Below are 17,028 nucleotides of genomic sequence, written 5' to 3' on the forward strand. Positions count from 1 at the left end.
ACACAGTTAACCCGTAACTGTCCCTCCCGATGGCACCTGTGGGGACACCATGGCACATCCATGCTGTGAAGAACTTCCCAGGTAGGAGGCAGTGTCTCTCTTCAAGCCTCTACTTTGGCCTCTACAAAACACGGTTCTAAGACACGGCACGATCCCTGCAGGCTGCCTTCAGTGCTGCAAGCTTGATGTGAAAGTACTGCTTCTCCGGGTGAGAAAAACAGTGGTGCCCGAAGCCTTCCAGAGCCATCCAGCAGTTTTCCCCCCAGGAATCCTGCTTCAACCACTCGCACGCCCATCAGCTACGCCCAGATTTCATTCATGGGCCCTAGGAACAGAAATGAGAAAATCCACAACACTCCGCTAGAGACACGGCTCACTCCAGGCACAGGGAATCATTTATTGAACCAAACTAACACTTCTGTGGGAACAGCAACTGTTTTCCAGCCATGCACCTTCCCAGGAAACCATCAAGTGCAAACAAGCAAGGTGACACGTGGTATTTTACAGCCAACCTCACCCAGCTGCCCCCTGGACGGATTATTTTAACTTGCGAAAGATAGTTGTAGAAAATACTACAAGAGAGAGAAGTATCTGCAGTAACAGGCACCACCTCTCAGCTTTAGCTCTGCCCCTGTGTGAATAAACTGCTTCGTTATTACAGAACTTGTCCTATTTTGTCTTTTCATTTCGGAGAACTGAAGAGTCTTAAGGGTCTGGCTTTTGTTCTTCACAGGAGGAGGCACCAACCATGACTTGACACAGGAGTTGTCTGCCCACTGAAGGCTTAGTTAAATGTCTTTGTAAGGATGTCTTCCTGCTGCTGGTGGTGCAGGGTTCCAATGCCAACTGCTGGGGCGGGTAAAGGAGGTCTGCTCACCAGGCGGAGCTGCAACGTGAGTCAGGAGGAAATGATTAATGAAGCACAAACACAGGATCGCATCTCGAGGTCCTCTGATGCCACGGTGGTATCTGCTGTCAGATACTGGGCAGTCCCAGCTGGAAGTAATACGGGAAGTTATCCTGCATCTCCCAAAGATCATGGCTCCAAGAACACTGTGCTGCAGTCTGCCAGAGCAAACGGCAGCTTTGGGTTCTCCTCCCTCTCACTTCAAGCTGTTGTTTCCCACCTGGGATGTTCCATCATCCTGTCTACTTTGACTAAACAGCGGGTAGAAGAAAGCTTCAGTCCTGTCACCACCACTAAGTGGTGCTATAAAGAGCATAAATAAACTGACAGAGAGAAGACTTAGTTTGGATATTAGAAAGAAGCTCTTCCCTGTGAGGGTGCTGAGGTGCTGGCACAGGGTGCCCAGAGAATCTGTGGCTGCCCCATCCCTGGCAGTGTTCAAGGCCAGGTTGGACACAGGGGCTTGGAGCAACCTGCTCTAGTGGAAGGTGTCCCTGCCCATGGCAGGGGGCTGGAACTGGATGACCTTAAAGTCCATTTCAACCCAAACCCTTCTGTGATTCTAGAAGGAGCTTAAATTAGAACACACATTTGGTTTAGGCATCAGGATTAGTTTTTTTGTTTAAGCACCACAGAATTTTCCATTCAAGGAGAACTTCCAACTTCCTTTTAGAAACTAAACCACCATGGGGACATCTTACCTTAAGCCCCAGCTGCTTTTCAAACCGTGGTGACACAAAGGACCATGGGCCCATGTTCTCTGGTTCTTCCTGACTCCAGATGAAGGCTAAAGGAAGAATAAGGGTACATTACACACACTCAGATTTATCTTTTGAGCAGCTCAAGAAGAACAGCTTTGTCTTTTGTAGCACCTCTGCCTTTTTTGTTTTGGCTCTATCTCTGCAACGAAGGATTGGCAGATTAAATTCCCTTGCAGGTCACAGCTTGCTGAAGTCAAACCAAAAGTAAGTCCACCAGTAGGGTATAGTGTGGATATATTCTGCTTTTCTATTGCCATTATCAAAAGCTACTTAAAGGACTGGCCTGCAGAGACCAATGCAAAACCTGCCCAGTATGGTTCCCCTGGATTTTTAGTAGTGCTTTACGCAAGATAATGACAAGTATTTTTAGCACAAGCAGTAAACATCTGTATTATCTCAGTCCAGAAACACTAGATGTATGGGAGGAAAGATCAAAGAGGTAAGAGCCACTACAACTCTTCATCCTAAAAGGCAGGCAACAGAGTTAGTTCAGTGCTTCAAAGAGTCTAGAAACACAAAGGTAACCATCTGGCTGACCTTTTGCACGGCTGTATTTGCTCAGCTCTTGCTGTAGAGCTTCCAGGGGGAAAGGACACAGTTCTTCAAGTCTCAGAATAGCCACGTTGTGCTGTTTCTGTCCTAGTGTCTCTCTCTGCTTCACCAAAGCGTAGTAATGCTTACCAGAACAGAGCACCACGCGGATGACACTAAAGGGAAGTAAGAATGTTTCCAAGTTTAATGTTTTACAGATGCTCTATGCAGAACAGTTTCACTCTCTCAATAAAAACGACCAGCCAAACTTTAAAGACAACTTTACAAAACTAAAGTGCTACCCTAGCCCATCTTTTCTTTTCTTTGCCTTCCCCTCCCTCCCACTCCCCTCCAACACTTGGCCAGCGAACCTTTGGGCACAGTATGGCAGAGCCTGGGGGTCCTGTTCTGTCAGTAATCCTGAGGAAGTTACCTTACAATGGGATTTATCTCTCTTAGCTTTAACAATCTAAGAATTAGCCACCCAACTGAAGCTACTCATCTATAGCGCTCTCTGTAGAGAACAAACCAGAGGGGAAGAAGCCCCTCCAGAGGACAATTCTCTTCCATGCCTGCTGGAGACACACAATACTCTCCAGCAATGGGAGAGGTCCTGGCTGCCTGACCTTACTGGACGAAAGCAAGGAGATAAACCTCACCATCCCACTTAAAAAACCCAAGACACTAAGATACTTCCAGCCTTTTGGCTGTGGCTGAGGATGCAAACATCAGGGATGCTGTCAGACCTGGGACAAGGACCAGGTAAGAGCCTTAGGAGGTAAAAAAAAGCCCAAAGGCCACAACTGCCCACTGTGAACAGGATTCTCTGTGGCAGCAAGGGCTGAAGGCCAGGACACCTTACTATTGTGCAGACAGATATGGTAACTACCAGTGAGTAAGCAGAAGAAAAGGAGAGAAACAAGTAAAACTAAGTCACCCCACTGTAAAACAACATTTTCCCCCTGAAGTCACCTCTTTCATAGCACTTCAAACTTGAGCTGTTAGGTAGGGCAAGGCCATCCCTTCTGAGCTTTTCTTCTAAGAAAGTACATCTACCTTTTAGGATCTACTGAGGAGTCACCAATGACAGGTTTGAATGTTGTCCTTGGAGCCATTTCTTCAAAACTCGATACAGCAGCCTGCATGGGGGAGAGCTGGAAGTTACCAAATCTTGCTGCCTTTTCCCTCAGGCCACGGTTGCGGAGAGGATACCGAGACAGGGTTTTGGTAAGGACAAGAGATAGTGTCTTCCCTCTCCCTCCTATTCCCACTGATGAAAGGTGAGATGATAAGATTCCCAAGAACACCATCAGATCTAGAGTCAACCTTACTTCTGGCTCACCTCCACCCAGCTTTAATGCTAAACCTCTCCAGCCCCAAATAGGCCAAAACCCATTGATCTGACCCCAAAACAGAGACAGGAGCATACAAAGGGAGAACAAAAAGTGGAAGAGAACACACAAGAGGAGGAAGAAGAAGAGGAAAAACAAAACGCAAAGAAAGTTTTCAGCTTACAGGGAGCCTGAGTAACACTTTAGGAGAAGCAACAATGAGAGGTTTCCTGAAGTTTCGGACCATTTGCCTCCGGAGTAAATGGAAATACTGTGCTGGCGTGGTGGGATGCACAACTGACATGTTGACCTGGTCCCCATCGACTCCCTCTTCTGAGCTGTCACACATCTGTACAAGGGGAAGCAAGAAGCAAACAGTGAGCCAAATACACAAGAGAGAATCCAGGCACGTAAGGCACACCGACTAGCATTAGGGTAGAAGACCAAATATCCCAATTCAAACGTTGATGGCAAGGGAAGAACAACTTCAGAGAAGAAACGGCTTTAGCATTTAACTGTAAGACTGTATCTGAACTGCCTCCTTCCAGCTCACTGTAACCAGGGCATGACAGTTTTCCTAACAGTGGTGAGGTCATGACTTCTTCCTCAGAACAGCAGCATTCCCCTAAATATGCTCAACCCCTCCTTAAGCCATTACTCAGATGAGAAGGACTTCATTTAGGTACTCTAGTCACAGGGGCACAATGGTGGCTATTTACTTGGGTCTTTTCTGAAATGTGCCACAGGTTTACTGACTGATACTTAATAGTGTCCAGCATCTGTTTGTATGATCCGTGAGTAGCTGCTCAAAAGGGTCACTGCCTGTTTCTGATGCCAACCCCCACAATGTTTTCTGTAAGAAGTGCTCATCAGAGGTCTGCTGTTTGCAGTTCAGCAATTCTGTCTTGCTGCTGGACTCTGTGGAACAGCAACACTGCTGAGAAGCAGCAATTAGAACAAGGACAGTGGGCAGCACTGACACATGTGGCACTAGGGCTGCCTGCAGAGGGCACAGCACCTCTGCAAGCACTATGCACATCTCATGTTAGGAAACCTCATGTTGGGACACACCAAAGCTGCTTCCTCACCACATCTAGACCTACACTTTCCCATCACAGTTCTTGTTCCTCCACTTTCAGACCAGTCTGCTCCTATCTCATCATGATGGTGTGATCCTTGTATGTCACCAGCTTCTGATGTCACCAGCAGATACATCAGCAACGGGACATTTTGCAGCAAGACTCACAGAGCATTGATTGCCAGTGCTGTGATGGGGGCTATGTGAGCCTGAGAGGTGTGGTGGGGTACCTGTAGGAACCGTTCCATCCGGCAGGATGAGTGCTCAGGCCCTGCACCATCATAGCCGTGGGGAAGAAGAATCACTATCCCGCTCTGCAGAAGCCATTTGGCCTCACCTGAAAGCACACAATGAGAAGGAAGGAAAACATGATTTCCACAGAACATTCAGCCACAAAACACATATAAATTCACATAAACTCCTCAGGAGAGAAGAACAGCTAATTTCCACATCATTAGATACAAGCCTGAAGCACGCTGCTGGCATTTTGCCATGGGATTCCTAACAGTGAAACAGCACACATAGGATGACCTGAAATTAACATGTAACTTTGGGGTTCCAGAAGACTGCGCTACTTCAGGGATTACACTCAAATCCAGAAGGAACTCATCCCAGCCTCAAACACGTGGTGAGGGTGGGTGAGCTAAGAGGGTCTCAGAGTTTCCATCTATGATTACAGAGGGAGTGCAGATGCCTAACAGGCTAGATGCCAGAACTCTGGGCACCTACATACAAGTATCCCACTCCAGAAACACCTTCGCATTTTCTCAGCATGTTCCACCTCAGAGAGATCTTTTATCTGAGCACTCAGAGAACATGCTAGAGTCAAACTCAGAGGCTGGTCGTAAAGCATTGTTGTGGGGTTGGTTTGTTTTAAATAATCACTATTTTCCTTCTGTATAGCTTCAGGAATTGTTCAGATGCCTCATGAAGGAAAGGTTCAGCCTAAAAAAGATGAAGGATTTTCTAAAAGTGTGCTTAGTAAATGATTTTTAAATATATTAGCTCCTTGTCCACTCACCTCCAGAGATGAAAGTGTCAAATATTATCTGGGCTCCATTAAAGAAGTCTCCAAATTGAGCTTCCCAAATTGGCAGTAACTTAGGGCTCTCAATACTCATTCCATATTCAAAACCAAGCACAGCTTCTTCAGACAAGGGACTGTTACTCACCTAACAAAAGGAAATTGTTGGGAGGGGTGGGTGAGGAAGAAGACAACTCCAGGTTAGGAACCTTTGGAACCAGGCACATCAGTGCTAGGCACACCGAGGCCATGTACTCCTGAAAGGCAACTGATGGTCACCTCTTGGCTTTGCTTTTGTATGAAGACACTGAGGGGAAAAGATTAACAGCTGATCTCTCAAGGAGAAGCAAAATCCCTTGTTAAATTTGTGAAGAGGATAACTACAAAGAATGGGGGGGACCTGACAGTTCTTACTCTCTGTACCTGCAGGGTGCCAGAATATACAGGCTACTTACACATGTCTCAGCAGCTTTGAAACACACATTCTCTTTCAGCATAATTTGAAGCAGGTTGTCTTGTGGACCACAGAACCTACCTCTAGGAAACCTTTCTGATCTGGGGACATATGATTCAGGGGAATGTAGGTGTCATCTGTCTCTTGGCAAACCAGCATCGCATGGCGTTGGCTAAAGGTTCCTCTGCCAACATCTTGTCCACTTAGTCTGACATTAAACCCTTGCCAAGCAATAAAACAAAACACTGGATTAGCAAGTCATGTAGAAAGAAAACAGTCAGAACAACAACTCCCCACTTCTAAAACATTACTTCTCTCGCTATGTCTCTTGTTCGATTTCCCCTCAGCAGCAACCTCGAATCCGAGATGGAATTCTTATCCAGCAGCAGCTCCAACTCCCAAGATGTGGGATGTGCCTACAGAGACACTTCTCTTTTCTCCTCTCTGCAGCCAAGAATTATTTTGTGGTAAATGGTTCAATTTACTGAAACAAGCTGCAAAAAGTAGGTATTCTGTATCGTATGTAAATGGAGACCAGAATTCAGGCTGGAGCAGAGGGAAAAGAAATAGCAGCATGAAACACCCTCTAGAAGTATCTGGGAGGCCCCACTCATGTCAGCTGCATTGCTCATGTGCTTAGCTCTACACATAGATGGTTTTGGGGATTTTTGGAGGGACAGCAACAATTCTTTAAGACATTTAGTACTCAGTCCACGATTAGTGACACACAGGATTCGTACTTACCTTCTCTTACTACCATGCAAATGGTAATTGCCAAACGTATATCAATCTTTAAGCTTAGAACAAGCTAAGAAGTACAACATTAGACATTATTGACATGAAAGCACAAATATTTTACGGCCTGCTGTCTAGATGTCTCTTACCTTGGCACAGCAGAGAACCAAACGCTAAAGTTTCAGCTGTTGCCCAGTCCAGCTTTTTTCCTTCCTCCATCTTCTGAACTCTTGACTAAACAAGTAAACAACACACAAAAGTTACTCTATTGCCTTTTTCTACCTGTAGCTCTTCTGGTGGCACAGATCAATATTAGAAGCTAGGAAAGAAGTACCATCCTATAGAGAGAAATGCTGTATTCCTGCAGCCACCTTAGGAATGGCATACACAGAGTCTTAGAATCGTAGAATCATAGAATAGTTAGGGTTGGAAAGGACCTTAAGATCATCCAGTTCCAACCCCCCTGCCATGAGCAGGGACACCACACACTAAACTAGGTCATCCAAGGCTCTGTCCAGCCTGGCCTTGAACACCTCCAGGGTTGGAGCATTCACAACTTCCTTGGGCAACCCATTCCAGTGCCTCACCACCCTCACTGTGAAGAACTTCTTCCTTATATCTAACCTAAACTTCCCCTGTTTAAGTTTAAACCCATCACCCCTTGTCCTACCACTAGAGTCCCTAATGAAGAGTCCCTCCCCAGCATCCTTGCAGGCCCTTGTAGTTCAGCTCATCCTGCAGCACGTTGCCCTGAGGACCACAGAGCCATTTATGACCCCCTGTTCACTTACCAGTCAACACATTGTGGACTGACAAATGAGATCTTAGTCTGAAACTATTAAAAATCTCAGCAGAGAGCATACTCTTGACAGACTTATGGTTTGTCTGGTTAGCAGTGAGGAAAGACACCAGGCCTAAGTATTTCTGTCTCCAGAATTCTGCCCTGTTCTGCCCTGCAGAACTGCAGGCAAACAACTGGAAGAACATCAGTCATCTGAAATACCCAACTCACAGCCCCTCTGCGGCTGCCAACCAGACACCTGCACGTGGTCAGCACCTATCAAAGAGAAATGTTCACAGCCCCAAACCAATCCAGTTCCTGCACACTTAGGAGCTATCAAAACCTGCCTGTCAAACCTGGCCAGTGCTCATGCTTATGTTTATATAGGCAAAACATAAACACTCACTACTGGCTTTAGAAACTGTGTACAGCATAACCAAGTTCCTGATTCATTCTCTCACAAAGCACTCGTTATAATCTTAGAGTACGTCATAAAATCAGAGAATCGTAACAACATAGAATGGTTTGGGTTGGAAGGGACCTTCAAAGCTCATCTAGTCCAACCCTCCTGCAGTAAGCAGGGACATCTTCAACTAGGTAACTATATACATGAACTAGATAACTATATAAATGATAGTAACTGATCCTAATAGTTTCTATTATTTGTAAGAATAATAAACTGTGTTTTTCTATAAGCTTTTTTCTTCACTGCAACCAAATACTGTTGAAATAGCAGAAGTATATGGTCAGATGTGGAGGAGAGGATATGTCTGTCTTCAAAACCAGAGGGAAAATGGTGTAATCTCAGCTTCAAAAAGAGACCAAGCTGTTTTGCCTAAAGGATACTATGCTATTCTCCAACTGGCAGCCTTGCAGTGTTTAGAGTTTTTCCTATAACAGGTTGTATCTTTGAGCACTGGGACTAGGAGCATCATTTTGCTCTCCTGACCTGTGCGTAGGTCTTCAGAAGATGGCTGTGCATCTGGAGTTCTTCAGGCACCTCTACAGACTTGGCTCCAATAAACTGCAGCAGAGGTACAGGCATCCCTGTGTCCCAAGTGGTGATTTTAGCAGAAGGCTCAACGAAGCCTTTCCACTGAGCCTGCAGGTTGGTAGGAGGTGGACTGTACGAAGTCGTGTTGGTGAGATGATCATTCAGCTTAGAGTAGTATGTTGTCTTTATCTCAGACACTTCGACCTCAGTCATGAGCCCAGCAGCTATGAGGTGTTCTGCGTACGTGTCCGGGATACTCTTACGGGATCTGTGAGGCAGGGAAGCAAATAGCATAGACACTGAGCCTGAAAACAGCATCACTGCAGAACAAGGAAATACCATCTTACTACTGTCAGGTACTGGGGAAAACTAAAATAAAGGATGCCCTGGTGCATTATACTCATTTGCATCAAATTTGTCTTCCTGGCATCTCCAGGAAGATAACAATTCTCTCTTGGGTATGTGCTTTACAGTCCTTTATTTTAAAAAGTGCCTGTAGTTCACAGTTACAGGTAAAAGGCAGTCAAACAAACCCTCCCACTTAGGTTGACTCTGTGCTATCATGCTTATCTTCTTCAGACAAATTGACTGTAGGATTTCAGTATTAGCTGAGAATCAAGCCATCCATCCCATGAACACTTCACCTAAACCACCAGAATTCATTGGCCAGTAAATTTTCATGTGTATTTTTCTCTGGGGATAAGGATGGAACCTGAATACATTTAAATGCTTGTAAAGATGAGTCCCCAGCAGAACCAGGCAAAGATGAGACAAACATCATACTGGCTTCCTGCCCCTTCTTCCACATTATCTACACAGAAGATAATGGCACTTCTGATAATAAACAGGGGAACTTCAGGTTAGATATAAGGAAGAAGTTCTTCACAGTGAGGGTGGTGAGGCACTGGAATAGGTTGCCCAAGGAAGTTGTGAATGCTCCAACCCTGGAGGTGTTCAAGGCCAGGCTGGACAGAGCCTTGGGCAACATAGTTTAGTGTGTGGTGTCCCTGCTCATGGCAGGGGGGTTGGAACTAGATGATCTTAAGGTCCTTTCCAACCCTAACTATTCTATGATTCTATAATTGCCTTCTGATTACTAGTGATCATGAATTTGAAATCCAAGGGCTGTGTGCAAGACTGTTCCCCAAGAGGCATCAAGCTGCATATTCGAGAACTCACACCTTAGCCAAGAGCTGCTGACAGTGTAGCTCCACCTACGTAAAGACTTGTCAGGAAGGCAAAGAACCTTCATTCTACAGAGACTCCTATTGCAGTAGCAGGTGTAGACACAGGTAGGTTTTGGGTTCCCATCAGGTGGTGTTGCCCTTACCTGATGATTCTGTACATGCTGGGGTTGGTGAAGAAGGGCTCATCAAGTTCATTGTGGCCCCACTGCCTGTAGCACAGCAAGTCGACTATCACGTCCCTGCGGAACTGGCGTTGGTACTCAACAGCCAGTCGTGTGGCACGGACAACTTCTTCAGGATCATCCCCATTCACATGGATAACTGCACATCCAACTATTTTACCTGCCCAGGGAATCAAAACATAACAACAGTGACTGCACCCAACCCCTTCCAAAGAAAGCAGACACACACCGACTGTGCCAAAAACTATAGACAACTCATGTGAGTGTGTTTAACAGAAACAGATCTACAAAAGATGCTCTCTGTGACAAGAGCTAGGATAAGCTGTAGGAGTCTTCCCCGAGAGAAAGTGCAAATAGTCCAAACTGTTGTGCTTGTGATAGTTCGAGCACAACTTTTTTACCAGCACTAAATTACCCACGACTTTCTCTACACAGTTCCTGCATCTTCTTAATCTGCATGGAGTATGTGGGGAATGGGAGTTTTGTTTCCTTCTTATTCTAAGCTACCACTACTATGAATTCAAAGCTGGAGAGCGACTTTTGACAAGGGCATGTAGAAATAGGACAAGGGGGAAAGGCTTTAAACTGACAGAGGGGAGATTTAAATTAGACATTAGGAAGAAATTCTTCCCTGTGAGGGTGCTGAGGCGCTGGCACAGGGTGCCCAGAGAAGCTGGGGCTGCCCCATCCCTGGCAGTGTTCAAGGCCAGGTTGGACACAGGGGCTTGGAGCAACCTGCTCTAGTGGAAGGTGTCCCTGCCCGGGGCAGGGGGTTGGAACTGGATGAGCTTTAAAGTCCCTTCCAACACAAACCAGTCTGTGATTCTACGATGATTCTATGACTCTGATACATACCAATATCACTACAGTACAGAGATGATCTTCCTCTCTCTGGAGGAGTGGTATAGCCCAGCTGGTTATTAACAATCAAGTGGATGCTCCCACCAACTCTAAAATGTGGTAGATTAGAGAGGGTCAGTGTTTCAGGAACAATCCCTTGCCCAGAGAAGGCGGCATCACCATGAACCTACATTAGGGAAGAAGATGGAAAGTCTCATTAGGAAACACTGGGGGAATAGTGAAATCAAAACCATAACTCACTAAGACAGATCTTTTAAATTGAGTAGGTAGAACACCTACAGTTTCAGCTGGATGCACTTCTTAACCCCTTTCAGACTTCATTTTAATGATTTGAGAGTTTATTTAGTCTTATCACTAACACAAGGTCGTAGCAGCCAACATCTGTAAGTGACTGCCTGATGTAATCCCTGCCTGGAACTGACCTATAATCTGTTATAACTGCCCCACCAGTGTATAGATGACTGCAAGTATCATGGCTATAGCAAAGCTGCAGCAGTCAGTAGCAAGTCACTGACCACAGAACAAAAGGGAGCCAGTCACCACAGCATTTGCTACACGCTTTGCTTGAAAGTTAAATGCTGGTGAAGTGGGACTAATGCCTACTCCCACCTCTTGATAGCTCTTCTCCCATTTAATTTAAAAGGCAGTAAACAGTGGTGGTTTAAATGCAAAAGTGGTCTGTGAGGAAAGGCACACGTGGCTCTCAATGCAGAGTATTATTAAAATAAAGGAAGGTAGCAGAATCAGTTCTTCAGAAAACCTAGAAGTAGAAATCATCTAAATGCCAGTGTCCTCACATATGTCACCTGGAAATCTTCCTCGCCCCCCTCTTTCTCCATAAAGGAGATCCCAGTTCTTGATACTCTACATTAAATCACTTTTGTTTGATATTTCTATATACACCACTTCCTTTCACGTGCTAGTCCAGGAAGTCTTACAAAGATCAGTTAGAAATTGTAAGCAAAATACCTGCAGGCAAATAACTTTGTCTCCAGGCTGTGCAGAGCTCTCCGGGGAGTAATCTCCATCGAGCAGAGTCTGTTGCCTTCCCCGTGTCTTGCCCATGGCCACTGGATTGATGGCTTCTAAGTGTGAGGGGTTAGGCAGCAAGGTGACATGCACAGGCCTGTGGGAACCGAAGTCAAGATCTACAGAAGACGTCAGGTGGGAAAGAACATCCCCAATGGCTGCTGAATTCTCTGGGAACTCACTCAAACCACGCATCTTCCGGAACATGAGCTGCATGGAAACAAATCCGGTTAAAACGCCTTTTCAGATTCATTGGCACACTGAAAGAAAAGCATTTACAGAACCTAGTCCTGAAGTTGCAGGATGCTTCTGGTAAGAGCACATAAACCTCTTCATTCTTTTAACAGTGTCCTGCAGACGTTTGGCTGAAGTGCTGTCAGGAAGGGAAAACACTCTCACACAGGCAACTTCTTTATTGCTCCAGCATTTGAAACATGACATTCATTTTATTGCAAATAAACCAGACATAAAACAACTGCCAATGAGATTATAAATCTTTACCTCAGGAGGAAGCTGAAGCAAACCTGTGAGAAGATTAAGTCTTCCACGATGAGGCATTCCAAGAATGATATCTGTCACTCCGCTGTACGCGCACATCTTGAACAGCTCGTGGAAGAAACCCATCATGCTCTCTGCTCCTTCACCACCGTAACGCTTCACTGTGGCAAACTTTGTGGCTAAGAAGTGATCAAACTCCTATTAAAACCAGGAGAGATTCAGCATTAGGCTATTTTAAGCAGCAGTCTTCTGTTTATAAAATTGAAATGGAATGTTTGTACCTTTAAGGCATTCAAACCTAAGCACTTCCCTAGAAAGTCTCAGCTCATTCCCTGCCCACACAGTCTAAGAACAGAAGTCATGATGACTACAAGAAATCAGCGCTTCTCTCCTCTTGAGCAGAAAAACGTTGGATTGAGGACCAAACTTACTCTGTCTAACATGGAAAGAGATGCATGAAGAAACACATCACCACAGCAATTTAAAAATTCCTTGATAGTTTAGCTGTTTTCGGTGGAAATTAAGGAATGTGTTCTTTTACAGTACAGACCTTAACTATCCTGAGATGCAAAGTGCTGGGGAAGCACAATATTCCATTTGATTACTATGAGACTCAGTCCTTAGTACACAAGTTGAAGAATGCTTGAGAGAAGGAAAAGAAACCAATCTATATTTACATCATCCTCCTCTCACTTCACTCCACTTGTCTACTCCTAGACAGCTCTCTAAGTGACAAAGTTTTGGAAGCACTGGAAGTGTCTGTAGTGTTTTGCAACTGAAGACTGAAAATAAACGAAGTCTGTAAGCAAAGACTGAGCCACAGCCAAAGATATGAGCCAACAGCTCAACACCTTCTAGTTAGGCAACGTTTAGTTCTAAGGAATAATGTATACAAAACTAATCACACATAGAAGCAGTTTTTCCTGTCAAGGTTAAATTCTGCACTTTAAGCATAGTTCTGGTCATACTGAAATCAACATAGGGCTCATCAAGGTCCCAATTTCAACCTCCTGTGTCACCCTCAAATTCCTCCAACTGCCACAGTGGCAAGAAAAATACAAAATGTGCCATACACTTCTGTTCAGTCCTTGGTAAATATTACATTTAACACTCCTTTCACTTGGAAAACTGGAAACAGGGACACCTTCACAGATCCTGCTCTTCTATCTTTCCATCCTTCTGGATAACACAGGGAGAAAAGGGGGAAAATTTTCACAGTACAGAAGTATTGGAATAAATTTTCTCTAAACATTTTGCAAGTACATAAATCTTTCACTTCCCTACAGAATGCATTGAACAAAGGCTCCTTTGCAGAAAAGCAACATATTTACCAGTGCTATATGACTAACACCTCAGTCCAACTCTGTTCTCCCAAAACCTGTAGAGACATCACACTTTAAAGGTAGTATAACATGATGTGCCACCCTCACATCATGAGGGTGACAGGAAAACAGAACAGCTACATCAAAGCCCAAAATGTCACAGAGCTCTGCCCAACCTTTGCTTCCCAGCAGTAACATTTAATATAAGCTGTCACATCAGTCTAAGAGAATCTCACTTTTGAAGACTGATTACTCATGGGGTTGGAGGGTCTTTATTTGTGTCTCTGGATGATAAAGACCATATGTTACAAGAATCCATATTACACACAATATATGTTCTAATTAGTCCTAAAAGCCTTTTGGGTTGGAACTGGCTGGAAATATTTTCTTAGAAATAATTTCCAAAATAATCAATACAAACCCAAAGGTATCACTATTGGTTTCAATAATGGGTGCTAAGCAGGTACAGCAACAACCTCCACTGAGATTCCTGCATTTGTGTACAGTACTTCTCCAAGCAAAACCTTGTAGTTCTCCTCTTGAACACACTGTCAAAGTCTTTCAAGACGTGATTGTTCTCTTCCTGCATGAATAATGTCTGGAGGAATAAAGGGTTCATGACAGACTCAACGACTATCACAATCCAATAGTAGTGAACAAGGTACCTGGGACTCCAACATCAGTTTGCACAAATGTTTCTTCTCTTCAGGTGTAAATGCTTCTTGTTTTAGCTCTTCAAACCTTTTAGCAAACCATTCTCTCTCCTCCAAAGTTGGAAGCTGGCTTGTTTCTATGGAAATATGCCCACAGAATATATGGTCCAGGTAAGCCAACACATCCTCTAGGGAAGCCTCTTCTTTTCCCATGTTTAGAAGCCCTGGTGGGAAATAAATGTTTTTAGCTCTTTGGGGAAGGAGGGAGAAGCAGAGACCTAAACGGTTGTCCTGCAATTACATTAACATTTTGAGTGTACAAATTAATGTCTTGTCTTCCTTTCCCCCATTTAAAAACAAAACTCAAATTATTTTATATGCACACTTCAGAGTTATTCAGATGAGGGTCTCTTGCTTATTTATAAGGTACTCAAAATTATGAGCTAAATTATGCTTGTTTACGAGTAAGATGCTCAAAATTATTATGAGTAAAGCGCTCAAAATGCCCTTCTGAAAGAGTTTACCATGAATGACACAAAGTCCCTGTTTGTGTGAGTCAGTACAGTACTCAGTGTCTAGTGCCTCAGAGAGATAAGCTCCAATCCAGCTGCATCATAAGTACATAAGCGCCTGTTTTACAGATGGAGAAAATAAGGCACAGAAAGAAACCCTCCTTTGTTCAAGGCCACAGTGAGAGTCTAAGAGATCCAAGAAAAGACAAGTCTTGACTTCTGCCCCAGTGCAGAAGTGCTCCAGTGCCCCAGTGCAGCTTCACTACAGCGTTACATATTATGGTAAATCACAGAAAGTTACAGCAACACAAGGAATTAATGTGTAACCTCAGGAGTATTAAGAACAAGAAAGAATTCTCATGATTTCCAAAGATGCTAGGAGGTAGCCACTCATTACACCATTTCTGCAACATATAAATAAGCTGAAGTTCACAATTTTCAGTCCAACAGTTCATTACTGATTGAACCACCACTGAATATTTGGTTCTTCTGGAGAGGCCATGGCCTCTCAATAAATCATCCCTGAAGAGAATTTGCGGTGCTAAGGCTGCAGACATACCTGTAGTAATGAGAGGCCCCTGCAGAACATCAGCCAATTCCTGGATTTCGGGTACCGTGCTCATAACAGCTTGGCCAGCAAACAGTGGGTTTATTTTGGCTGCCTTGTGGCCATGTTCAGCATATGCGGTTATTAAACGAGCAAGGGCATGGTCAACTGAAACAAAAAGAAAGCAGAACAGTACCACACGTGCTCACATTTCATGCATTTATGGCACCAATACAGGAGTGTTCTGTCCACCGATAATCATCAAGATTCTGGCTGCAAAGACAGTTTTTCTAAGCAGTTTTCACGTTATCACCCCACAACAGCTCCCATCATCAAACTGCTAAATCTGCTCACCCACCCAGACCTCAAGCAAGTGCACTCTAGATTTCCACCCAAGCTTCCCTCATAGTTAGGCTCCTGTAAACGTATGCAGAAGTACTTCGTTTTCATTAAATCAAATCATAGAATGGTTTGGTTTGGAAGGGACCTGAAAGCTCATCCAGTTCCACTCCCTACCACGGGCAGGGACACCTTCCACTAGACCAGGTTGCTCCAAGCCCCTGTGTCCAACCTGGCCTTGAACACTGCCAGGGATGGGGCAGCCACAGCTTCTCTGGGCACCCTGTGCCAGCGCCTCAGCACCCTCATAGGGAACAATTTCCTCCTTATAGCTAACCTCAATCTCTCCTCTTCCAGTTTAAAGCCATTTCCCCTTGTCCTACCCCTACATGGTCTTGTAAAAAGCCCCTCTACAGATTTCTTGTCAGCCCCTTTAAGCACTCGAAGCTGCTCTAAGGTCTCCCTGAAGCCTTCCCTTCTCCAGGCTGAACAAGCCCAGCTCTCTCAGCCTGTCTTCACATGAATATCCACAAGAAACTTTTGCTTTGAATCTCTTTACAACAGCTAGATCCAACTTGAGAATGGCCCACTACCAGTGTGCAAAGTCTTATTTCCTCAGCCAGCTCCATCATACCACTTAGGCTTCCCTGCTCTTTGCTGACAGGAGGATAAGGTCTTAACAGTAAGTCAGGTCCTATGAACTCAAACAACAAAAAAAGCCTGTGTCTGCAGGAGCCACCACGCAACAGCACATGCACGTGCTGAGCCAGACATACTAAAAACTCTAATTTGTGAACATGTTTTTCAACACACACCAGCAACACACAGTTGCAGCTATTTCACGTCAACGTCAGCAACACTACTGACATACGCACAACTCAACCAGCTGCAAGGTCATGCACACAACATCGCTGTCACTGAGCACACGCCACAGACCAGGTCGATAAACTGTACACCAGTAAAAGCAAGAATTTGCTACAACTCAATGATATGAACCAGTTAATAATGCATTTCTAAAGTGGGGGTTTTCTCCATGCTGACAAAGATGTGTGCTGACTGTATTTGGGTCCAAAGACTTTCATTTTCCAAACCAATGTGATTTCTGAGACCATTTCACAAAGTTGTTTCTCTGATAGCCACATTCCTGTTGCTGGCACGCTGCTCCAGCTACTACATTCACACAGGCAGCCTGTTCAAAACCGGTCTTTTAGAACCTTTACATCTCCCACAGGCCAAGATCAGACCTTAGCACCTCAGCAAGAAAGCCCTTTAAAGCAATTAAAAAAAAATGTAATGTAACAA

General features: G+C 44.6%; 1 protein-coding gene across 1 annotated transcript; it reads right to left on the reverse strand.

The window, feature by feature from the left end:
* Window positions 1-599: 599 nt before the first annotated feature.
* DHTKD1 (dehydrogenase E1 and transketolase domain containing 1) lies at window positions 600-15,555 on the reverse strand (the record flags this gene model as incomplete). Its single annotated transcript, XM_010012592.1, has 16 exons — window positions 600-886; window positions 1,609-1,694; window positions 2,206-2,375; window positions 3,256-3,338; window positions 3,715-3,879; window positions 4,839-4,945; window positions 5,630-5,780; window positions 6,168-6,307; window positions 6,971-7,055; window positions 8,552-8,864; window positions 9,927-10,125; window positions 10,821-10,992; window positions 11,796-12,065; window positions 12,357-12,551; window positions 14,341-14,552; window positions 15,400-15,555. Coding segments are annotated over 16 exons (2,606 nt in total), but the record flags the coding sequence as incomplete, so codon positions are not given.
* Between the last annotated feature and the right edge of the window lie 1,473 nt (window positions 15,556-17,028).

This window comes from Nestor notabilis, unplaced genomic scaffold (genome assembly GCF_000696875.1).
Source record: "Nestor notabilis isolate BGI_N333 unplaced genomic scaffold, ASM69687v1 scaffold15884, whole genome shotgun sequence".
NCBI lineage: Eukaryota > Metazoa > Chordata > Aves > Psittaciformes > Psittacidae > Nestor > Nestor notabilis.